This window comes from Silurus aristotelis, assembly GCF_946808225.1.
Source record: "Silurus aristotelis genome assembly, chromosome: 6".
NCBI classification, from domain to species: Eukaryota; Metazoa; Chordata; class Actinopteri; order Siluriformes; family Siluridae; genus Silurus; species Silurus aristotelis.
In genome coordinates, this window is record NC_139579.1 from 12,977,888 (window position 1) to 13,004,150 (window position 26,263).

Consider the following 26,263-nt stretch of genomic DNA (forward strand, 5'->3'; position numbering starts at 1 on the left):
GCAGAGCTTGGACGTGCTCTTCAGATCATCTTGTATGGTGACGTCGGTTTCAATTACAGTTTTTCACTTTTCCGGAATAGGTCTCCATCCATTTCTGTTCAAAAACAACCCCAAAACATCAAGCTTCCACCTCCATCTTTGATTGCTGGCTGAGGCAGGCTGCTAACATCATCTCTCCCTTATTTTTGTTCTTTTAGAGAATGTCTTCTTTGGACTTTCTTCCATTCATTCACTGTCCAGTGTTTGAGTTTATAGAAGCAAAAGGAGTATGCATGTGTCTATCAAACACCAATAAGAGACTGTATTTGTGAAAGATTGTTGGTGTATAAATGTAATCACCCCATTTTGTTCACATAAGGAATGGAGTTGGGTATAAACCCAGCATGGGCCACCAATCAGTTAAACATCTTGTTCCTTTAGATATGTCAAGTTATTTAATTCTTCTGAAGGTATTAGGAGCTTGAACCATCCAGCCCCCCCCCCCCCGCCCCCCTTCTTTTTTTTTCCCCCTTCCCCTGAGAATAAAATCACTACGGTCCATCCACCTTTTCTGTTGATGTTGCAGAATTTCCAGTTCCAAACCAATTTATTGCCTGCATTTTAAATCTATACGACTCAGCATTTTTTTTTTTAACGTTGAACAAAACCCTATAATCATAATTATGTGCATGTTTGGTGGTGATCTTTTAAGAGGGATAGTTATACCTGCTGTAAGCGGACCCTGCGGAAGTGGTAGAGAAGAAAGGGAATTGGGTAGCATGTGGCCAATGGTGCCTGCTCCATGCATCTTTAATGCCCATTCATCATTCATGAGCTCGTTTTCAGCCCCCCTATGGGTGCCTCCTGTACCCAATCACCCTTTCATTTTGCAGGCATGAGTGCTACTGAACTTAGTCTTAACACAGGCAGGAATAGTTCAGAGCCCAAACGAAAGCAAATGATGATACATAAGGGTCGGGCCTTGACGCAAATGTACCTCCTTTCCAGCTCTGTGGTTTCTGCAGCACCTTCCACGGCCGTGCCTAGAATATGGGAACCTCTCAAACTTCCATCGCTCGCCAATATGGCACGTCAAAGGACGCCAGGGTAAGCTGATGCCTAGTGTGTATAATATCTTGTTTAATGTGTATATAGTGCACTCGATACATCAGAGTCTAAATATTTCAATCCGATTTGCTGGAAATCGCATACAAACCAATTTTCTTCTCGCACTTCATTGACATTTATTTTATTCAGAGCAACTGAGCAGATGTACGTTTAAGGACCTTGGTCAGGGGCAAATAAGTCAGTTTAGTGTGGATGGGATTTGAAAATCACCACCACCACTTCTTTCTCAGTAGGATTCTGGATTTAATATGACATAAAAATAACTTATTTTGATCCTTTTGAAAAACATTAGCATTTCCAAACAGTTCTTAGTCTATTTCCTAAAATATTAAATTAAGAATTAGTAAATTTTTTGTATGTCTAGATTAATCCGGATACGTTGGAAAACATGGATTTCGCGTCCACACTTCGTTTACGATCGTTTCCCAAAAGTCGCTCATCCACAGCCTTTATTCTTTGAAAAACACCGCAATGACGACTAAAAACGCGTCATCGTTTTCGAAAGGGTCCGTCCGCACTGCCACGTGAAAAACGGGCATCGGTGTGGACGGAACGCCGAAACCGAGAGAATTTTTAAATGAAAATTGTGTAGAAACCCTGACAGAAATGGGTAACGCTTTGATCTGTATTTCTCCCTGTTCTCCAGGGTCACTCATTCCTTCATCCCGGCTCGGACGCCAGCATGTGAGACGTTTTCTCGCAAACTCCGGCCTCCTTCTCAAAATCGCCCCTCATCGCTTCACACAGACGCTCAGTCGACCTTCACACCTGTATATACACATTTTTCTCATCCACTTCGACCTCTTCCCAGGCTCAGTCGTCGAACTTGCCCAGCTCAGAGCCCTGAACTCAGCCGGTGTGGTTTCCGACAAGAAAAAAGGTCGTCTGGATGCCGGGGGAATTTATCCGTTCAGGGGATACCGTGTTTCAGCAGGGTTTTATCCCCCAAGAGCCCGAAGCAGCTGCATGTGTTCTTACCGACAGGGGGCACTGCAGAAGATGATGACACGGACAATGAGTCTATTGATGAAGGTTTCATGGATGAAGTGGTCCACAAAGCTCTGTGAACAGGAAAAGAGTAACAAATGTGTGATTTCTAAAACCTATTGTGTTGTCATTTCTTGTGAATGAAGCAGAACCGGTCCGTTATTATATATATGTAAATAAAAAATGGCTTACATACTTTCAGGTTTGATTCATAGATTTATAGAACGATAAAAAGCATCATCTAGATGGAGTTCTAAATAGGTCATAGTTCTGTTCATGGTAGCTGTAACGGAGAACCCGTTTTATAGTAAATATACATCAAAAATATAGATGTAGCGTTTTATTACAAATGAACACCCCAGCATAAGTGTGGTATCTCACTGTTTAAGCCATCAAGATGTTGGATTTTGGATCAGAAGGTGAGTTCACATCCCAGTAACACCTGCAATTGTTGGGCTCCTAAACAGGGCCCTTAACCCTTACCTAAATATCCACACGGTGCCTCAGCAAACCTTTTCTAAAGCAAGCAGGACCTTGACAAATCTTTGGAGAATGAGATATGAGAATGTTAAAGAAGTGTAGTATGTTTTAGATGAAACCCAAGTTTTCTTATCACATGATTACAAACCAGAACAATTAATGGATCCTTTGGTGATATTTAAGAACGTTCTGAAGGAGAACGTTAGGAGAACATCGCCAAAATGGTTAAGCGCTGCATCACAGGCAGGAATCTCATACGGCGAGAACGAACGGCGTTTACTAAAGCGAGAAACCCAGTCATCACAATTCAACAAGTCTCCTTTCACTGGAGCCACAGCTGCACCTCCTGCATACATTGTCCATATTAACCTCGTAAAATGACCCCAGTTGCAGTTTGCTACAGATGCGGGTTGCAAGCTCGGACTAGCATGCTCTCGAAAACAAAAATCTGGACAAAATCTGGATTAAAAGGTAAGGATTCTGAGTTTAGATCAGCAGAAAATCAACTATTTAGCAATAAAAACGCGGTAATGTAATCCGGATCGGCTCCGTGGAGGAGTCGCGGTGTTTACCGCAAGATGGCGCTGTGTCGAGCTCGAAACCCTGCTACAGCAACAGCAACAACATCAACACCAGCAGCATGCGGAAGTGATTTAGCGCGAGCTCTCCACGCGTTTCTACGCGAGCTTTTTTCTCTTCTCTGTTCCTCGCGCCTGATCTCACCCTCACACTGGTGCATGGATCGTTTCTCCTGACTGCTGGACTAATGTGAGTATCTGTACCTCACTGGAGTTCAGCTGCTTTGCACGAATGTCTCCGGTTTGTCCTGCTGTTGTTGTTTTTTTAGTCCAGTGTTCAATCCCGTGTTTTGCATTCGAAATACATTCGATTGCATGAGCGAGATCTCAATTTGATCTTCTGTACATCCAGAGGGAGACCTTCATGCTTAGTCTGCAGAGCTGCTCGTGCAATCAGAGCGCTTCTGCTGTTTGTAAACACTGAGTCTGGGTTGAGCTACTGAAGCGAGGTGAGAAGTTCCCTGCTGAGAAAATTAAGGATATGGTCTCATATGCTTGTCACGTGTGTCTCATTTCTAAAGGTTTTCAGGTTGGTAGAGTGAGTGCATTGGATACAGTATGTTATGGAGACATTGTGCATTGCATAAAATGGTAAGAGGTTGGGACATTGGTGGATTATTGGTGAGCTATTGGTGGGACATTGGTGGATTAGTGGTGGGACATTGGTGGATTGTTGGTGGGACGTTGATGTATTGTTGGTCGGACATTGGTGGATTGTTGGACGGAGGTTGGTGGATTGTTGGTGGGACATTGATGGGATATTAATGGGATATTGGTGGGATATTGAGGGGACATTGGTGGGATATTGAGGGGACATTATTGGATTGTTGGTGGGACATTGGTGGATTGTTGGACGGACGTTGGTGGATTGTTGATGGGACATTTAAGGATTGTTGGTGGGACATTGATGGGATATTGGTGGGACATTGAGGGGACATTGGTGGATTGTTGGACGGACGTTGGTGGATTGTTGGTGGGATATTGGTGGATTGTTAGTGGGATATTAATGGGACATTTGGTGGATTGTTGGTGGGACATTGGTGGGACATTGGTGGATTGTTAGTGGGACATTGGTCGGACATTGGTGGATTGTTGGTGGGACATTGCTGGGATATTATTTGGATATTGGTGAGACATTGGTGGATTGTTGATGGGACATTGGTGGGATATTAATTGGATGTTGGTGGGATATTGGTTGAATATTGGAGGATTATTGGTGGGATATTGGTTGGACATTGGTGGATTGATTGGATTATTGGTGGGACATTGGGTGGCAATTGGTGGGACATGTGATTGGTCCAATCCTGATTTGATCCACCATTATTAAATCCACATTACCATCATTGTGTCCCGTATCATTAGTTCTGCTACTTTACAGAATGAATGATGCTGGGACACTTTTAAAACCTACCGGTTCATTGAGATAGAAAAGGTGCTTAATTTTTTATCGGCTCGTGTTGCATCAATATTGGCAGGAAAAATTTTGTAATGGACGATTGTTCTTCATATCAATTCATCTATATATGTCTTATCTTTCAGAATGTCTTAAATCTAAAAGACGGACACATCTTCTAAAAGATGGACGCTGCTGTGCCTGATGATGAATCTGCCAGTCCAGATGCTGTAGATCACAAGGATTCAAAAATTTCTCCAAGCCTGGATTGTGAGGAGCATAAGCCTGAATGTCGAGAAGATGCCGCAGATGTAGAGATGGTTGAGAACGATGATCAGAAAAGCCATGAAGATGACGATGAAGCAAAAAAGCCTGAAAGTGAAGGCCTGAAAGACATACAAGAAGAATATGGAATGGCATCAAAGAGTGAGGATGAGAAGAAAAATATTACCAGGCAGGAGAAGGAAAACGAGCAGGTCCCACAGCAGGAGGAGAGCACTGCGAATGGGGATGAGACTCTAGATAAGAACGTCGAAGAGAAAAATACGGATGAGATGGACGAGAACCAGAAGACATCAGAGGAACAGAAGGATGTGGCGGAAGAAATAGAGGAGGAGAGTTGTGAGCAGGATCAGGAACCCAAAGTGAATGAAGAGAAAAGGCAGGATGGTAGAGTTGGAACAGTTACACCTGAAGTTGCAGCGATAGATGTTGGTACGATGCAGACGCCCGAGACGATGCAGACGCCCGAGACGATGCAGACGCCCGAGACGATGCAGACGCCCGAGACGATGCAGACGCCCGAGACGATGCAGACGCCCGAGACGATGCAGACGCCCGAGGCGATGGAGACGCCCGAGGCGATGCAGATGTCTGAGACGATGCAGACGTCTGAGACGATGGAGATGTCTGGTCCAGCAGATGTAACCACAGGTAAGTAAAAAGACCCTTCAGACACCTTTTAAAGCTAAAAGAATCGATCATACCAAATTTGTAAATTCATAAATTATGGAGCAGTGGTTCAGAATTCGGATGTGTAGACGCGCAAGTGTGCTTTTTGTTTTTCAGCGCGATGTTCCTCAAAGTTCTCTGTTTGCCTGATGTCCAGGCTGGAGGAACTTTGTGTGCACAGTAACTTTTTATTTTTTTGTAAGTTTACATTGTATTGAAGGATGGATTTAATAATTCACTGATTCATTGATTGATTCTAGAGATGAGTCATGAACGATTCTTTAATGTGACTCATCACAAAAATCTCTGTAGGCTATTTAGAGGAAACTGAATTGAGTAGTTCATCTCTCGACTCTTCTAGTCCAAATCATTCAATCTTTTATCACGTGACTTCTACAGGCGCTATGAAGGGGATTAAAGAAGTGTAATGAACTAAATGACTCAAAAAAGATTCATGTATTTTGAAGAAAGAGATACAAAGAACCAAGTCGCTAAAATGATCCGATCTTCCTGTCGCTAACTGATTCATTGATTCATTGACACATTGATTCATTGATTCACTCATTCATTCACTATACGGACAAAAGTGTGTTCCCAATCATGAGATTTGCTTTTTTATTCAAATGCCTCCAACAGAAAACCATGCGAATCGAGATCTGAAGGACCGGCCGAAGAACCTTCCGGAGCATATGGTGAGCACGGCGCCATCAATCCCTTCTTAAAATCAAGAACTCGAATGAACGTTTGTTTCACCCGACTGAATGAAACATCCTCATTTTCATTCCAGCCAAAGCATCCTGTCCATCCGAGGATGAAGAAAAAGTCAACTCCTCACACTTTCATCTCTGCTCCTGTGAAGATCAAGGACGAGCCGATGGACGAAGAATATGAGAACGCTCTTGGTCCTCAAGCTCCTGCTGGAAAGATCAAGGACGAACCAGATACGTGCGAGGTGAGTTCTAAAGGAAGGAATCAAGCAGGTCTGGAGGAGCGAACGAGGAACATGACCATGGGATGGTGTGGTGTGATAAAGCAACACATGTAGACCAATCGGAATGGAGAAATTGGATTTGTTTGTCAAGCATTAAACATATTGGTGGTGTTTTGTGTGTGCAGGAATTTGCCCAGAAGACGTCCGAGCAGATAAAGATCTCCGCTGTGTTCTCTGTCGGTGGAAGCTCTACAGCTTCAGGTCAGTCCTACAGCAAAGAACCTCGGGATCACTTCAGAAAGACAAAATGAGCTTATTTTTGCCTACGTCTCGCAGGTTCTACGCCTGCAGCCGCCGCGGCAAATGCGCTGTCCGTCCCGTCTGCGGCCGTCTCGAACCCGAGCTCCTCCAGCGCCCTGTGTGTGGTGTGTTCAGGCTGCAAAAAGATCCTGCTTAAAGGCCAGACGGCTTTCCAGCGTAAAGGCAACCCTCAGCTCTTCTGCTCACCACGATGCCTCTGCAGCAGCACGTCCGCAGAGACTGTGCCGTTGCCCGGGGCGAGAAAAATCTGCCATTACTGCCTCAAGTGAGTCTTGGTCAAAAGTTTGCGGACACATGTCCTTTCCTGTCTGCAGGCAGGACCACCAGACTAGTTTTTTGGGTCTCCTGGTTTAGATTGAGGGACAATTTCAGAACCACATGTGGCTGGAAAAGTCTTTTCGGTCGTATGTCTCTGTTTCGTGTCCGATCTGATCTTTTCCTTCGTCTCCGCAGAGGCATTTCCAACCCGAAGGACGTCATCAACGCTACGGTGGATTCCACGAAGTCGGTGAAGGATTTCTGCAGCCATAAATGTCTCAGCGCCTTCAACAACAAGAGGGACAGCGCAAACTGCGCCCTGGCCACCAAATGCAGCATGTGTCAGAAAGCATGTTCGGTAAAAGCGTTTTTTTTTTTTTCCCTTGTTCCATCGCACGTGTCATTGCCTCATTTGAAACGTTTTGGAGCTCGTTTTTTATTAACGTTTGTATCCATTTTGTACGTTTGCCTTCTCCAAGATTCGTCACGAGGTGAACTTCATGGGCGCGGTGCATAAACTGTGTAGCGACTTGTGCTTTCGTCAATTCCGCGCCTCCAATAAGCTCAGCATGAGCTCCTGCGAGACCTGTGGGGTTTACTGCTACAGCGACGGCAAGAGTCCGTGTCTGATAGTCGACGGAGCCGCCAAGAAGTTTTGCAGCCAGAACTGTGTGTCTGCTTTTAAAAAGGTAGAGTTCAGAACACAGTGCTTTAACAGGCTCTCGCATCCTGCACACCTCCTACATCCTACACACGTCCTTCACACCTCCTACATCCTACACACGTCCTGCACACCTCCTACATCCTACACACTGCTCTCACACGTCCTACACACCTCCTCATCCTTCACACTGCCTTTACACCTCCTGCATACGTCCTGCACACCTCCTCATCCTTACACACTGCCTTCACACTGCCTTCACACCTCCTACATCCTTCACACTGCCTTCACACGTCCTACATCCTTCACACTGCCTTCACACGTCCTACATCCTACACACTGCCTTTACACGTCCTACATCCTACACACTGCCTTCACACGTCCTACATCCTACACACTGCCTTCACACGTCCTACATCCTACACACTGCCTTCACACGTCCTACATCCTACACACTGCCTTCACACGTCCTACATCCTACACACTGCCTTCACACGTCCTACATCCTACACACTGCCTTTACACGTCCTACATCCTACACACTGCCTTCACACGTCCTACATCCTACACACTGCCTTCACACGTCCTACATCCTACACACTGCCTTCACACGTCCTACATCCTACACACTGCCTTCACACGTCCTACATCCTACACACTGCCTTCACACGTCCTACATCCTACACACTGCCTTCACACGTCCTACATCCTACACACTGCCTTCACACGTCCTACATCCTACACACTACCTTCACACGTCCTACATCCTACACACTACCTTCACACCCCCTACATCCTACACACTACCTTCACACCCCCTACATCCTAAACACTGCCTTCACACGTCCTACATCCTACACACTACCTTCACACGTCCTACATCCTACACACTGCCTTCACACGTCCTACATCCTACACACTGCCTTCACACGTCCTACATCCTACACACTGCCTTCACACGTCCTACATCCTACACACTGCCTTTACACGTCCTACATCCTACACACTGCCTTTACACGTCCTACATCCTACACACTGCCTTCACACGTCCTACATCCTACACACTGCCTTCACACGTCCTACATCCTACACACTGCCTTCACACGTCCTACATCCTACACACTGCCTTCACACGTCCTACATCCTACACACTACCTTCACACGTCCTACATCCTACGCACTGCCTTCACACCTCCAACATCTTACGCACTGCCTTTACACCTTCTACGTCTTACGGACGATCTCGTCCGATCTGCCTTCACACCTCCAACATCTTACGCACTGCCTTCACACCTCCTACATCTTACGCACTGCCTTCACACTTCCAACATCTTACGCACTGCCTTCACACCTCCAACATCTTACGCACTGCCTTCACACCTCCTACATCCTACACACTGCCTTCACACGTCCTGCACACCTCCTACACCTTACACTGCCTTCACACCTCCTACACCTCCTACATACAAACACGTCAGTAAAGCAAATGAAAGTCCTGATCTTGTTTGGATGTAACAAAACCAGACGCCCAGATTTCCTGTTCCACTGACTCAGTTTTCTTGCTTGGCGCTGGATTTCCGTAGAAGTACACGAAGGTCGTGCCCTGCACCATGTGCAGAGTTTATCGTCCCCTCACGGAAATGGTGGAGAACCTCAATGCGGAGGGGAACACGGAGCTGTTCTGCTCGTCCACATGCGTGACCGCTCACAAAGTACAGACGGTCAGCTCATCAGGTAAAGGATCACACTTCACCTTAAAATGTGCACACACACTATACTGGGAAAAATATTGGGACACCTGACCTTTCCAGCCAGATGTGATTCTTCTCCAAACTGTTATCACAAAGTTGAAGACCCACACCTGTGGAAGATCTCTATCTGTAGAGCTCTGAACCCAAAAAAAGCACACTCTAGAATTTAGTGGAACATCTTCCCAGAAGAAAGGTGGAAATGGGGACTCAGGCGTCTGCTGATTTTTGTCCATATAGTGTATATAAGTCGTATCGGACATTGCAGTCTCTGATTCTCTTTGTCTCTTACACACACATTTAAAGGTTCTGCAATGGAATGCAACCACTGTAAGAAGGTCCTGGTTCCTCAGTATCACCTGGCCATGTCGGATGGGAGCATCCGCAACTTCTGCTGCTTTACTTGTGTCATAGCATTTCAGGTACGTTCCTCCAAAATAGGGACTAAAAGTGCAACAGGAAGCTCATGAAGCAACCACATATGGTGTCCACAAACTTTTGCCCTTATACAAAACCATGTCTCTTTTTTTTGTTTGTTTCTTTTGTCGTACAGGACGCCTTCAACAAGACGCATCCTCAGAGCAGCCAGACGAGCGGCGCTCCTGCTCTCAGCACCGCTCAGATGACGTCTGTGCAGTCCGTCCCTGCAGAGCCCAGCTCACCCGCGTTACCCCAGGGTCTCTCAGGGACCAAATTCTCCTGTGCCCAGTGTCAGCGTTTATTCTTTTCCAAGCCTGAGCTGCTGGAATTCAAGGTACGCCCTTGTTGGACTGACTGATGCTATGAACATTTCAGGTTTAAGATGCTTCAGAATTCCTATGCAGCTTTCAAATCAGGTTTACAGGACAAAAAATTTTTTTTCCGAATACAAGTTTCCATAAAAAGTCGGAAACTTATACCTGTAAGAGTATCCCTGATGGATGAGCTAAAGGTCGACCGATACTGATAGTAACGTTGGTTCGTACTTGAATCATGAAAAGGTGCTGCATAAAATAAATTTTAATAAATGAATTCGATTAATAAATATCAAGGTAATTAATAGAAATACGTTCAAACTGAAACAGAAAGTAACTCAGAATAAAAAAAAATCGTTCCATCCGAAAATAAATAAAAATATAAAAACAGAGAGAGACTCCAGCAGCATGTGACGTCAGGGATTTGCCTCTAGAGGCCGCCCTTGTATTGTGTAACGCAACCCGGAAAAACTATAATCGAAATTGATTTTTGCACATGGTTCCAGAAATCATTTATCGGATCCGATTAATCTGCAAAACTGGTGAATCAGTTGATCTCTGGTATGAGCCAAGGTGAGCAAGGAACCTTCAGAGGAACATCTGGATATTCATTTGTTATAGTTTTATCATCTGTTTTGAGTACAAAATTGTAAGCCGTTGTTAATATTAATTACCGTCCCGAGGTGTCAGGAATGGTTTCTAGAGCCAGTCGTTCTTAACTGATGAGAACACCATCTGGAAGTAAGGTGGATCTGGAAGGTTTGAAAAGCAAAAAAGATCACCGTGAGCTCAGGAGCATTTTGTGTCGTAATTTCATCAGAACATTCGTCTCATTCGCTCCAATAAAGTCGGGTTCTGATGGAGGTGAGGAGGCACCAAATCCATCCCAATGTAAAGCATATCTTCATGGAGCCGGGTTTGTGCACAGGAGCATTATCTTGCTTAAATATATTCTGCATCATGTCACAGGGAAAGATGTACGTGTTCTGCGATAAGACTTGCACCGACGAGTTCAGGAGAACCCACTACATCATGGCTCAGTGTGTGTACTGCAAAATCGAAAAGGTGGTGAAGGAGGTGAAGAGGATTAACAACTTAGACTGCTCTTTCTGCAGCGAAGGTGAGGATCTGATCTGTAGCATGTGACTGCATTGAGAAGGGAAAATGGGGGGAAAAAAGAAAAAAAAAATATATATATATATATAATTTTTTTTTACATTATATTTTAAATAGACATAAATACGATAAAATATATATTATACTATTAAAATTTATTAAATGCTTAGGAAAATAAAAGATGCATTCAAACTGTAACAGAAAGTAAACAGTTTCATCCAATACAAGAAAGAAAAAAAAAGAAGCCACTTCAAAAAACAGCATGTGGTGTCTGTGGTTCGCCTCTAGAGGCCGCTCTTGCACTGTATAACGCAAGATCATTTGCTTTAAAATAATCTATCAGTTATATACATTTTTCTCATGAATAATTTACAAATTGAGAATTTGTACATTTATAAGCAGGTGATATGTGGTTTAAAACATTTACCCGGTTATAATTGTTGAAAGATTTAATATAGCTGTAATTTTTTTTTTCCACGATGCTGAGGTGAAATTCTGTCTCGGTTTCATCCACAGGCTGCAAACTTCTGTACAAGCATGACCTCGCCAAATTCTGGGGAAAGAGGCACTGCCGCAACTGCCTCTACTGCAGCAGCACTTCTCAGACTGTAATGACCAGCATCTTTTCTGGTAAACAGGAGGAGTTTTGTGGGAAAGAATGCCTGTCCCAGTACACGCTGCTATTCTGTGAGGTATGAAAAAAATATATATAACATTTCTCTCCCCTCGTACTCTGCATATTATATATTGGTACCAGTTTGGGGAAGAACCACATCAAACTGGGAAAGTCAGGTGTCCCAAATACTTTTAGGGATTAAATTTTTTTGGGGGAATATCTGTATATATTATATACACATATAAAGTCAGGTGTCCTAATACTTTTGTCTGTATAATGTGTATATATCTGTGTGTGTATATGTACAGATTTATCCCAAAACTCACCTGTATGTATGTGATCTAAAAAAAAACAAAAAAAACAATGGAAATGCAGTCCCCTTTGCAACCGCCAGGTGGCTCAATGCAGCATGTGTAAGCGGGGCAGGAAGATGACCGAGTCGGTGAAATGGCTGAACGAGATGAAGCATTTCTGCAATCTGAAGTGTCTGATGCATTTCTGTAACCTGCACGCGTGCACTTCAGCCGCCCTCGGGACCCACGGTACGCCAAGTATCATTTCACTTTCCAATAAATCCCAGAAATCAGAAAAATGGAGTCCAGTGAAATCATGTTTTCTTTTCACAATTTACGCTTTTCATCCTTTTCAGCCTCGACGTTGCCCGTTTCCATAGCGCCCGCCACCCATTCCGGCGTCTCCAGCATAACGACGCTGTCATCACTGGCTTCCAAAGAGTCCACGCCCGTCATTGCCAACGTTATATCGCTTTCCAGCGCCACCAACGGACAGCCGAATGTGCTGGGAAACGCCGCGCTGCAAGGTACATTATTCAGTCGTTCAGATGAAAAGAAGGGACTTGTACTTTTTTTTTTGTATCCATGACGATTATAGTGCAATTTTAATGGAACAGTTGAAGATACAAAATCTATCAAATCCGTTGTCCATTATATTGAATACAAATTGCTTTTACTGATGCTTTCTTTCGGGTTGTGTCTTTCGGGTTGTGTGTTTATCTAAAAATATTGATATATTTGTCAAAATCTTTTTTTATATATATATATATATATATATATTTATTAAAAGATAGATAAAGAGAAAGAGAGTGAAGGAGGGGGAGAGAAAACTATATATCCAATCACAAGATTTTTTTCTTTTTTAGGAACCGTCCCTACTGTTGTAAAGCTGATAGGAAACGTGAGTATACACAGTGCTGTAGATGTACTCGGGAAGACGGATGGATGATTTAAATGGATAGAGGATGGAAGGATTGAAGGAAGTGTGAATGGAATGAAGAAAAAATGGATAGACTGATGGAAGGAAGAAGGGAAGGATGGATGTATGGATAGACGGAAGGATGGATGGCTGGACTGATAGAAGGATGGATGGCTGGACTAATGGAAGGAAGGAGGGTAGGATGGATAGATGGATGGATGGACTGATGAGAGGAAGGAGGGTAGGATGGATGGATGGATAGACTGATGAGTGGAAGGAGGGTAGGTTGAAGGATGGATGGATGGATAGATAGACTAATGAGAGGAAGGAGGGTAGGATGGATAGATGGACTGAGATGGATGGATGGATGGACTAATGGAAGGAAGGAGGGTAGGATGGATGGATGGATGGACTGAAGAGAGGAAGGAGGGCAGGATGGATAGATAGAAGGATGTATGGATGGATGGACTGATGAGAGGAAGGAGGGCAGAATGGATAGATGGAGGGATAGATGTATGGATATACTTATGAGAGGAAAGAGAGAAGGATAGATAGATGGAAGGATGGATATATTCCTGTATAACAGCTGAGATTGTTAGTACACACTGATAAACATTTACCTTCTGCAGGCGAGCACACAGACAGACGGAGTGAAACCGCCGTCTGCGCCGCCCAGGATCCTGAAGAACAAAGCTCTACTATGCAAACCAATGAGCCAGAACAAGGGCACGTCCTGCAAACCCAACACCTCCAGCATCCACACGCAAACAGGTACCGAGCAGATCGCCATGGCGACCGTTTTGTCTTTAGAAAAAAACACCTGTTACAGATGTATACAATAAGTACGAATAAGGCAAAAGTTTGTGGACACCTGAGCATAAGATTGGTATCCTTATTTGCTCTTGTGAGAACTTCCACTCTTCTGGAAAGATGTTCCTCTACTGATGGAAGTCCAATTTCATCCTGAAGATGTAGAAAGTAGAACCACTCATGACTGGACAAAAATCAGGTTTCCCAATACTTTTGTCCTTATAGTGTATGTTTATATGCTTAATTTACAAGTCAAGCTTCCTTATCTGTCCACAGATGAAACCCCACCCAAAGTAATAGTCATACCCTTACCTGTGCCCGTGTTCGTTCCTGTTCCTGTGCATCTTTACACGCAGTACACGCCCCACCCGGTCGGACTTCCTTTTCCGGTGAGCTGCTTCCTGTCCTGGTTATATACGGAGATCTCTGGATTATTGCTTTAATGATTTTCCACATTCACATCTCCTGATTTCCAATTGGTGTAACAGTTGCTGCTATTCCACAATATATATTCCAGTTTTCACTTTTTTCTATATTGTTTGCACATTTCTTTTTTTTTTTTATACGAAGAAACTCATTGGAGAGCATCGATACGTAATATACAAAATATACAGAGTTTTTAATGACAAATTTATTCTATACTATTTTCTTCTTGAATTGGACTATTCTGGGAAATGTACTGATCCGGGGTGAACATGGGTGTAATGCATCACATAATAAGAGGGAAATTGGACATCTTGTATCTCAAGTCAGTCAGTTTCAGATGTTGCCTCAACACTAGTGAGCCAGGGTTCTTCCCAGAGTTCCAACGTTGTGTGCAATTAATGTGTCATGTGATCTCTAAAGAAGTTCATCTGTCCTTGGAGAACTATATGAGAACATGCAGCATCAGTTTAATTTGTCATGTGATGTCTATAGAAGTTCATCTGTCCTTGAGGAACCTTAGGAGAACCTTAGGAGAGCATGCAGCATCAGTGTCCTGTGTGTCAAGTGCTATCTATAGAAGTTCATATGTCCTTGGAGAACCATATGTGAACATGCAGCATCAGTTTAATGTCATGTGATTTCTATAGAAAATCATCTGTCCTTGGAGAACCTTAGCAGAACATGCAGCATCAGTTTCATGTGCTCTCTATAGAAGTTCATTGTCCTTGGAGAACCACATGAGAACATGCAGCATCAGTGTCATGTGTGTCAAGTGCTATCTATAGAGGTTTTATCTGTCCTTGGAGAACCTTATGAGAACATGCAGCATCAGTTTCATTTGTCATGTGTCATGTGATGTCTATAGAAGTTCATCTGTCCTTGGAGAACATTAGCAGAACATGCAGCATCAGTGTCAAGTGCTATCTATAGAAGTTCATGTGTCCTTGGAGAACCATATGTGAACATGCAGCATCAGTTTAATGTCATGTGATTTCTATAGAAGGTCATCTGTCCTTGGAGAACCTTAGCAAAACATGCAGCATCAGTTTCATGTGCTCTCTATAGAAGGCTATCTGTCCTTGGTGAACCTTCTGAGAACATGCAGCACCTGTGTCATGTGTGTCAAGTGCTATCTATAGAAGTTCATCTGTCCTTGGAGAACCTCATGAAGTGCATGAGAACATGCAGCATCAGTGTCTTGTGTTTCATGTGCTCTCTATAGAAGTACATGTGTCCTTGGAGAACCTTTTGAGAACATGCAGCATCAATGTCATGTGCTCTCTATAGAAGTAGATGTGTCCTTGGAGAACCTAATGAGAACATGCAGCATCACATCACAGGATGCTTAGATCTCGGTTCCTAAAAAAATAATCCATGGTCACCTTTTGGGGGTAAATCCAGCCAATCGAATTCCACAGAAAACCATGCAGAAAGGTTTGGAAGGGTGGATAAGGCATGGTGTGGAGGTGAAAGCTTAGTGGTTTAGGGGTTTGGACTTTGGATCTAAAGGTCATGAGTTCAAATCCCAGCCACACCAAGTATCCACTCCTAGATCCCTGTCCGAGGTCCTGAAGTCCATAGCTGCTCATTTGCATGAATGAGATAAAAGTAAGTCGCTCTGTCAAATGCATGGATGTAAACATCTAGATGATGGATGAGATACTCATGATGTCTCCTTGTCCTCACTCCTGTAGGTACCAGTGCCCATGTTTCTGCCCACTACTCTGGACAGCGCAGAGCGAATCGTCGAGACGATTCAGAAGATCAAGGAAAAAATCCCGGACAACCCTCTGGAGGCCGACCTAATCATGATGGCAGAGATGGTGGCTGAGGACAGCGAGAAGGACAAAGCTGTCTCCCAAGGAGGTGCATGACCTTTGGTGCATTAAGATATCATCTGACGTCAGACATCCCATTTCACATTTAGTCCTTATTTGCTCTTATTATAAGCTCCACTCTTCAGATAAGATGTTTCTCTAAATTTTTGCGATTCGTTTAAACAGTTAGGAAAGTCAGGTTCCGATAGAGGTGAGGTGAGGTGCTCCTCTGCTCTGAAACAATGTAAATAACATCTTCATGGAGCTGGAGCACTAGGGTCTCCTGGTTCACAGGAAGGAAAAATGTATGCTCTTGCATCCAGAAACATTTTGTACAATGGTTTGCCTCCAACTTTGTGGTAACAGTTTGAGGAACAACCACATATGGCTGAGAAAGTCGGGTGTCCCAATAGTTTTGGGTAGCACAGTGTAGCAGGGTATGTTTTTTTTTTTTCTGTGGAGAAATCATGGTGTTCCAAATGAACCAAGATTTGAACATCTTGCTGCCCTCTGATTCAGACCACGAGGACAATTTCATGGAAGATTTCGATTTGGAAGCTCTCTCCAGCCACCTCAGTTGGGAGGACGACAGCATCTCAAGTGCCTCCCGATGGGGACGGAGCTCTGAATCTGAACGAGTGGCTCCCTCCAGACAGGAACAGCAGTCTCCCAGCTCCCTCCCACACGAACCCCAGATGGACCTGGAGGCAGATTTCCCAATCGGTGAGGGCCGTCAAGAGCTTCATTTTCATCTGCTTTTATTGCATACACTGTACTTCCTGTTCTGCAATCCTATGATCTTTGTGATCCGCAGAGAGCTTTGAGCATTTGGAACGCAACCCACAGGAGGACAAGGGCGTGGCCGCCACACGGCCGAAAACGCGCAAGAGGAACCGTGATTGTTTCTCTTCGAAGAAACGAGTAGGAGCTTTCATGCCCTTTTAATCATCAATTCTGCATAGTTGCTTATTTATTTAGTCTTTTGAGAGAGAGAGTGTGTGTGTGTGTGTGTGTGTGTGTGTGTGTGTGTGTGTGTACGCAGGCCCGTAAACGTGCAGAAGCTCCTCAGGCATCAGCCGCTGAAGATCAGCCCCTGACCAGATTGCACACTGAATACGGAGTTCAGGCGTGGAGGAGCTGGGTACGCTGGAGAGAAACGCAACCTCAGATGGAGATGCCCAAAATCGGCAGTGAGTCATGACTGATTTATCGTGAACTCATACACTCACTCACACAAACATTCACTGCTGGATTGCTGGATCTGTAATGATCACAAATGTTTAGCTCAGTAGCTCCTACTTTTATACCAAAGACTGTAGAAAGAACATTTACTTATAATCTTATACTCCTGTACTCATGTTAGTTCTCTCTCTCCAGTGTTCTGTATTGTTGAAAGATTTATGATCAAACTCTTGATGTCACCCAAATGAGAGTGGGTTCCCCTTTTGAGTCTGGTTCCTCTCAAGGTTTCTTCCCCATAACATCTAAGGGAGTTTTTCCTGGTCACATTCGCCACGGCTGCTTATCAGGGATAAACACACACCATTCACCTTAACTGTTGATTTCTGTAAAGCTGCTTTGAGACAATATCTGTTGTGAAAAGCGCAATAGAAATAAACTTGACTTGACTCACTCACACATTCACTCGTTTACTCACACAGTTACTCATTTACTCATTCATTCAATCACTCGCTCGCATGCACTCATTCACACTCACACTTATTCACTTATTCACTCTCATTTACTCACACACTTATTTACTCACACTTATTCACTCTCATTTACTCACACCCTTATTCACTCATTCACTTATTCACTCACTCATTCACTTTCATTTACTCACACACTTATTCACTCATTCACTCTCTTTTACTCACACACTTATTCACTCTCATTTACTCACACACTTATTCACTCATTCACTTATTCACTCACTCATTCACTCTCATTTACTCACACACTTATTCACTCTCATTTACTCACACACTTATTTACTCACACACTTATTCACTCATTTACTCATTCACTTATTCACTTACTCATTCACTCTCATTTACTCACACTTATTCACTCATTCACTTTCATTTACTCACACTTATTCACTCATTCACTCACTCATTCACTCTCATTTACTCACACACTTATTCACTCATTCACTCTCATTTACTCGCACACCTATTCACACACTTGTTTACTTATTCACTCACTCATTCACTCTCATTTACTCACACTTATTCATTCACTTACTCATTTATTCTCATTTACTCGCACACCTATTCACATGCTTATTCACTCATTCACTTATTCATTCATTCACTCATTCACTCTCATTTACTCACACACTTATTCACTCATTCACTCTCATTTACTCACACACTTATTCACTCATTCACTTTCATTTACTCACACACTTATTTACTCACTCATTCACTCTCATTTACTCACACACTTATTCACTCTCATTTACTCACACACTTATTCACTCATTCACTCTCATTTACTCACACACTTATTCACTCACTCATTCACTCTCATTTACTCACACACTTATTCACTCATTCACTCACTCATTTATTTACACACTTATTCACTCATTCACTTATTCACTCACTCATTCACTTTCATTTACTCACACACTTATTCACTCATTTACTCACACACTTATTCACTCATTTACTCACACACTTATTCACTCATTCACTTATTCACTTACTCATTCACTCTCATTTACTCACACACTTATTCACTCATTCACTTATTCACTCACTCATTCACTCTCATTTACTCACACACTTATTCACTTATTCACTCACTCATTCACTCCCATTTACTCACACTTATTCACTTATTCACTCATTTACTCGCACACCTATTCACACACTTATTTACTTATTCACTCACTCATTCACTCTCATATACTCACACTTATTTACTCATTCACTCTCATTTACTCACACTTATTCATTCACTTACTCATTCATTCTCATTTACTCGCACACCTATTCACATGCTTATTCACTCATTCACTTATTCATTCACTCACTCATTCATTCTCATTTACTCTCACACTTATTTACTCATTCACTCATTCACTCTCATTTACTCACACACTTATTCACTTATTCACTCTCATTTACTCACACACTTATTCACTCATTCACTCTCATTTACTCACACACTTATTCACTCATTCACTCTCATTTACTCACACACGTATTCACTTATTCACTCACTCATTCACTCACACACTTATTCACTTATTCACTCACTCATTCACTTTCATTTACTCACACACTTATTTACTCACTCATTCACTCTCATTTACTCACACACTTATTCACTCATTCACTCTAATTTACTCACACACTTATTCACTCTCATTTACTCACACACTTATTCACTCATTCACTCTCATTTACTCACACTTATTCACTCATTCACTCACTCATTCACTCTCATTTACTCACACACTTATTCACTCATTCACTCACTCATTTACTCACACTTATTCACTCACTCATTTACTCACACTTATTTACTCATTCACTTTCATTTACTTACACACACTTATTCACTCATTCACTCTCATTTACTCGCACACCTATTCACACACTTATTCACTCACTCATTCACTCTTATTTACTCACACACTTATTCACTCATTCACTTATTCACTCACTCATTCACTTTCATTTACTCACACACTTATTCACTCACTCATTCACTCTCATTTACTCGCACACCTATTCACACACTTATTCACTCACTCATTCACTCTCATTTACTCACACACTTATTCACTCATTCACTTTCATTTACTCGCACACCTATTCACACACTTATTCACTTATTCACTCACTCATTCACTCTCATTTACTCACACACTTATTCACTCATTCACTCTCATTTACTCACACTTATTCATTCACTTACTCATTCATTCTCATTTACTCGCACACATATTCACATGCTTATTCACTCATTCACTTATTCATTCACTCATTCACTCTCATTTACTCACACTTATTCACTCATTCATTCTCATTTACTCTCACACTTATTTACTCAATTATTCACTCACTCACTCACTCACTCACTGAACTTACACACACACACATGCAATCATTCACTAACATTTATTCACTTATGCAAACACTCATTTACTCACTCATTTACTCACACACTTATTCACTCACCCTTATGCACTCATACATTTATTTACTCACTCACACTCAACTTACTTTCTCACACATTCACTCACTCGTTTACTTACTCACTAAAGCACACACACATTCACTTATTCATTCACTCGTTTATTCACTTGCTCTTAATTTTATTGCATTTAATCTTCAACAATCATCATTTACACTCACTCACTAATTTACTTACACACACTCACAAACACTTATTCACTCAATCACACACACTTAATTTACTAATTAATATCGACCAATTGACTCATCACTATTTATTCATTAAGTAATCGAGCTATTTATTGATAAACAACTTCTTTACCAACTTACTCATTTATCTACTTACTTCCTTTCTCACTTATTTAGTAGAACTACTTAATATCTTAGTATTGTCAGTTCTTACTGATTAGTAATTGAATTAATAATTTATAATTAAATACTTTACATGCCTCCAGACTCATTTACCTGCTTATTCATTTCATATTTTGATTTCTTACCTACTTATATATATATATTTACTTACTCAGTCTTATATGGATATAACTCCTTATTAACCCACTCCCTCGCATACTTGTTTGTGTCTAATAACTCCAGATTTGCAGAAGGGGGGGGTTTATTATATATTTGTACACCCGGATATCTAACTCTCCACTTTCCCCCGGATGTACTCATCCAGCGCGGAACATCAGGATACAGGAGGACCTGTTACAGTGCAGCATGGCTGAGCTGAGCTACGGCCTCTGCAAGTTCATCGCTGAAGTTCGTCGCCCTAACGGCGAAGCGTACACCGCAGACAGCATCTTTTACCTCTGCCTAGGCGTTCAGCAGGTCAGCGTTTAGTCTGTGTATAATGTAGAGTGGTTGATGTCCACAAATAAATTATTTATTTTTGGTTTTGTGCAGCACCTTTTTAAAAATGGCAGAATGGAGAACATCTTCGCGGACGTTTTCTACACTAAATTCTGTCAAACTATGTCCAGTTTACTGAAAGACTGGAAACCCACCATCCTTCCCAGTGGTGAGATACAAGTTTTTATTAGTCATGTGCAGTCTTAGTTACATAAATTAGACCCCTTTTTCCTGAAACAAATATAGTTTACTACTACCTACTACCACAACCATTTAACTACTTACTAACCAACATGGTTAACCAATTACTTACTACTAACTAATTAACTAACCACTTACTACTAATTCATTAGCTAACTACTTACTATTTCACTACTTACTAACCAACATGGTCATTTACAAACTCCTTACTACTAGCTTATTAACTTACTACTTAATATTTAACTAATTACTAACCAACATGGTTAACCAACTACTTACTACTAACTTATTAACTAACTACTTACTACTAATTCATTAACAAACTACTTACTATTTAGCCACTTACTAACCAACATTGTCATTAACTAACTACTTACTATTTAACTACTTACTAACCAACATGGTTAACCAACTACTTACTACTAAATCATTAACTACTTACTATTTAACTACTTACTAACCACCATTGTCATGAACTAACTACTTACTATTGAACTACTTACTAACCTACATGGTTAGCCAACTATTTACTACTAACTCATTTACTAACTACTTACTATTTAACTACTTATTAACCAACATGGTTAGCCAACTATTTACTACTAACTCATTAACTAACTACTTACTATTTAACTACTTATTAACCAACATGGTCATTCACTAACTACTTACTACTAACTCATTAACTAACTACTTACTACCCAACATGGTTAACCAGCTATTTACTACTAACTCATTACCTAACTACTTTATAAAGCTACTTACTAACCAACATGGCTATTTAACTACTTACTACCTAACGCTACCATTCAACTCCATACTTACTAGCATGGTAATTTTTCAATTACTACTAACTAGCTACTCGTTAATTATCTACTTATTAACTAAGATATCCATTTAACTATTAACCAACATTTTATTTTAATAGCTACTACTTAGAAACGTATCTAAAAATCCAACATGGCCACTATTTACAAACAAACTAATAATGTTAGTTACTAACTACTACTTAGTAACTTCTTACTAACCTGCATGACCATTTTACATTTGATGTATTTGTGTATTAACTTACATGACTTTCAACTAACATTCTTTTCAATTTTGCAACAAACCAAATAATCATGTAAAATGTATATATTATATTCATGCATTTGAGTGTGTGTGTGTGTGTGCAGGCTACGTGCACTCTCGAGTGGAAGAAGAGTACCTGTGGGAGTGTAAGCAGTTGGGCGCGTTCTCCCCGAGCGTTCTCCTCAACACCCTGCTTTACCTCTGCACCAAGTTCTACAATTTCAAGACTGTAGCTCAGCACCGCCGCCTGTCCTTCGCCCACATCATGCGCTGCACTCGTTCCCAAGCCGACGGCACCAAGATGTCCTGCCTCCGCTTCTACCCCCCCGCGCACAAAGATGACAAAACCACACGTGAGTGTTTCTGACGAGGGATTCGACCGAGCATGTAAAAAAAAAAATCTCGCCCGCTTTTCCAACCTTATCTGTGTGTTCTCGTAGCGAACAAAGACCAGGACGGAGTTCCTGCTAAGAGGAAAAAAGAAGACGATGAGGACGAGGAAGGGGTGGTGCTGGAGATGCAGGAGAACATTGAAAACCCTCTCCGCTGTCCCGTCCGGCTCTATGAGTTCTATCTCTCCAAATGGTTCGTAATTCCCGGTTTAGAAGGCGAGATTAGCGAGGTTCAAAAAGTATTTTCACCGATACGAAGTTCTTCTGCAAAGACACGTATATATGACGTCTTTGGATGCAGGAACATGAAATGTTCCTTTCGCCTGAACTAGGAGAGCCAAACCTGTTCCAGCAAGATGATGCCAGCGGCCATGAAGATCTGCTTCAAATGGCTACATACTAACTAACATGGCCATTAAATTACAGTCATTTACTAGCCAGATATTTACTTCCTACCTACTTACTAACTAACATGGCTATTCAACTACTTACTTACTTACAGCCAATTACTAACTACTACTTTATAACTACTTACTAACTTTTTAAGTTCAAACTAACATGTCAATTTAACTACTTTGTAACTAACATGACCATCGATTAACTAACTAACTAACTAACTAACTAACTAACAAACATGGCTATTCAACTACTTACTAACACAGCCAATTACTAACTACTACTTAGTAGTTACTTACTTACTTTTTACGTTCTAACTAACATGGCAATTTTGTAACTAACATGACCATCGATTAACTAGCTATTAACTACCAACATGATTTCAACTACTTATCATGAGGATATTAACTAGCTACTTACTAACCTGGTCATTTAACAACTTATTAACTTGTATGGCAGTTTACTAACTACTACATAATAATTAATTAACTAAGTCATTACTAACTACTACTTAGTAACTAATTACTAACTGTTTACGTTCTAACGAACATAACGATTAATTAACTAGCTATTAACTACCAACATGACTATTCAACTACTTACTAACTAATGAGGATATTCACTAGCTACTTACTAACCTGGTCATTTAACAACTTATTAACTTATATGGCAGTTTACTAACTACTACTTGGTAATTACTTAATAACTAAGTTTTACTAACTAGCTACTTGGTAACATTGGCATTCACTAACTTTTCGCTAACTAAATGATAACATAGTTATTCAACTTCTTGCTAACTAACATGGTCATTCACTAACTACTACTTAGTACATACTAACTACTGACTAACATTGTTTAACTACATATTAACTAATATGGTTAACTACTATTTAAAACTATTTCATAATAAGTACTTGTACTTAACACTTACTAAGTAACGTTGGTACCAAAACCAATTCCAGCATGATGACGGCAGCTCCATGAAGATCTGCTTTACATGGGTTGGAAGATGTGGAATATCTCCTGCTATAGATCCCCTGAACCCTGGGATTTTGAGTGCGGTAGATTGAAGGAACAAAGGAAAAGTTTAGACAGAAAGACTGAATGAGCGTGCGGAACGTGAGGGGAAACCGAAATGAGACTGAAGATGTGTGTGAAAAATACGAGACTTCCAATATAAAGCTTCTGAAAAAGTAAAGGGAATGAGAAGCTGCTCTAAGCAATGTTTGTATTGTTCTACAAATGCTTTTTAAACCATCAGTATTTTCTGGTGGATCAATTTTTCCTTCTGCTCTTCTGAATCTGCTCTCTGGATCCATCCTGATGTTCTAATTCTGGTTGGAGTTCTTAATCTGGACATAGGTTTGTGAGCAGAAGATTCTTTTTGAGAGTCCCATTCCACATCAAATCCCCATTTGCTGCTCTAATAACCGTGCTTCTGGGAAGATGTTCTATTAGATGTTTGGTGGAAATGTGCAGATTCTGTGGAAATATGGGGAGGGGGTTGAGGTGTGGTGGAGATTTGTGATCATTCCCAAGATGAGGGTTATATACTGATGTAGGTGAGGAGTCATGGGGTGTTCAGAAGCTCTATAGCAGGACATCTTCCACTCCAACTCGTAGATCTTCATGGAGCTGGATGAGGGTTTGGGTCTCCTAGTTGAAGTGAAGGGGAAATATTCATGCTCTCGTATCCAAGGACCTGGAAGGTAAAAGAATCACTTTTGGAAACTTTTGGACAAACGTGTTGTGTATACGTGAAAGTCTAACGCGAGTGTTTTGGTCTCTTCCAGCTCAGCCACGGTGAAGCAGCGCACGTCCGTCTTTTACCTGCGTCCCGAGCGCTCATGTGTCCCCAACAGCCCCTTGTGGTTCTCCCAAGTGGCTCTGGGTGACGGGGAGCTGGAGAACATGCTGAGGCGTATCCTCACCGTCCGAGAGATCCACCTGGAGAGAGAAAAACCCCCGGACGCGTCCGAACCCGAGAACCAAAGCGATTCCGAGTAACACAGCGACGATCCTGCAGTCCCGCGATTATACGTTCAAACCTTTCGATCTCGTGCGAGAACTTCCATGCACATGCACGAGCTTCATCTCCATCCGGTCGATCATCCTTCTCCAGATTCCAGCGCTATACCCTCTGACATACAGCACTTTTACAGATCATTTATATCGTTTTAGAAAATCCGTTTGAATCCTTTTGTTTTTCATCAAACACTACAACGTCTATTTCTGTGTGTGTGTGTCTGTGTGTTTATGAATCGTTTGATTTTATGACCTCAGCCACCGTGTCCATGGTTGTTTCAACTCTTCCACACGTTTTTCAGATTTAACTTTTAACTTTTTTTTTTTTTTTTTTAAGGCAACAAAAAAAACCATGAACCAGCAAATCCTTTTAATAACCCAAATAAATAATCTGATAAAAATCATGTATCTATAAAACACTTCTTGTTTTCTCCACTTTTCCAAAACACTGACCGTAGCTGTGATGTTTCCTTTGTGTGTGTGTGTGTGTGTGTGTGTGTGTGTGTGCGTGTGTGTGTGCGTGTGCGTGTGCGTGTGCGTGTGCGTGTGCGTGTGCGTGTGCGTGCAAACCTGTTCACTGTCTTGTACCCGAATATGCACATTTATTTATTTAATATAATTTTAGACCATTTGGTGTCAGTGAACTTGAGGCCCGAGTCTTGAATCATGAATCCGGGACTTAAACCTAGAGTTCTAAACCCGGGCCTGAGTCCAATCTTTTCCACAAACAGACGGTGTGGGTTTTCATTCAAGCCAGACGAGTCCACACCAAGTTTCTTCCTGTTTAAATTGAATGATTTTCAGTTTCAGTGACTATCGGGTTTGGACTTGAAGGGTTGGAATGAAAACCCGCACCCACACTGGATCTTTGTGAAAAAGTTTAGACACCCCTGGCCTGAATCCTAAATTTGAGGCATGAACTTGGGCCTGAACCTGGGGCTTGAATTTGAGGCCTCGGGCCTTAACCTAAGGTCTGAGTCCTGAGACTTG

General features: G+C 41.8%; 1 protein-coding gene across 5 annotated transcripts; it reads left to right on the top strand.

Annotated features, from left to right (window-relative positions):
• The first annotated feature begins 2,948 nt into the window (after window positions 1-2,948).
• On the top strand, window positions 2,949-25,690 carry zmym4.1 (zinc finger MYM-type containing 4, tandem duplicate 1). 5 transcript variants are annotated; one of them, XM_083543203.1, is made up of 28 exons: window positions 2,949-3,342; window positions 4,692-5,290; window positions 5,415-5,478; window positions 6,133-6,188; window positions 6,284-6,448; window positions 6,613-6,688; window positions 6,764-7,013; window positions 7,202-7,364; window positions 7,486-7,695; window positions 9,251-9,401; window positions 9,722-9,837; window positions 9,969-10,169; window positions 11,119-11,269; window positions 11,782-11,957; window positions 12,276-12,423; window positions 12,531-12,701; window positions 13,041-13,075; window positions 13,723-13,864; window positions 14,180-14,292; window positions 16,024-16,195; window positions 16,666-16,869; window positions 16,961-17,067; window positions 17,189-17,336; window positions 21,016-21,167; window positions 21,243-21,357; window positions 22,565-22,813; window positions 22,901-23,045; window positions 25,042-25,690. In XM_083543203.1, exons 3-28 carry the CDS (start codon window positions 5,415-5,417, stop codon window positions 25,253-25,255), a joined length of 3,894 nt encoding a protein of 1,297 aa, XP_083399329.1. In that variant the 5' UTR covers window positions 2,949-3,342; window positions 4,692-5,290; the 3' UTR covers window positions 25,256-25,690. The 5 variants fall into 5 exon arrangements, with proteins under 5 accessions (XP_083399329.1, XP_083399326.1, XP_083399327.1 ...); XM_083543204.1 differs by lacking the exon at window positions 2,949-3,342 and adding an exon at window positions 3,505-3,743; XM_083543200.1 differs by having other exon boundaries at window positions 3,189-3,342; window positions 4,692-5,478.
• The last annotated feature ends 573 nt before the right edge of the window (window positions 25,691-26,263 follow it).

Bases quoted from the DNA above. Each gene is read 5' to 3' on its own strand.
- zmym4.1 (XM_083543200.1), top strand. From the start codon at position 4,731: ATGGACGCTGCTGTGCCTGATGATGAATCTGCCAGTCCAGATGCTGTA. The intron at 7,014-7,201 runs GTGAGTCTTGGT...TCGTCTCCGCAG, and splicing joins ATCTGCCATTACTGCCTCAA to AGGCATTTCCAACCCGAAGG. The intron at 16,196-16,665 runs GTGCATGACCTT...CCTCTGATTCAG, and splicing joins CAAAGCTGTCTCCCAAGGAG to ACCACGAGGACAATTTCATG.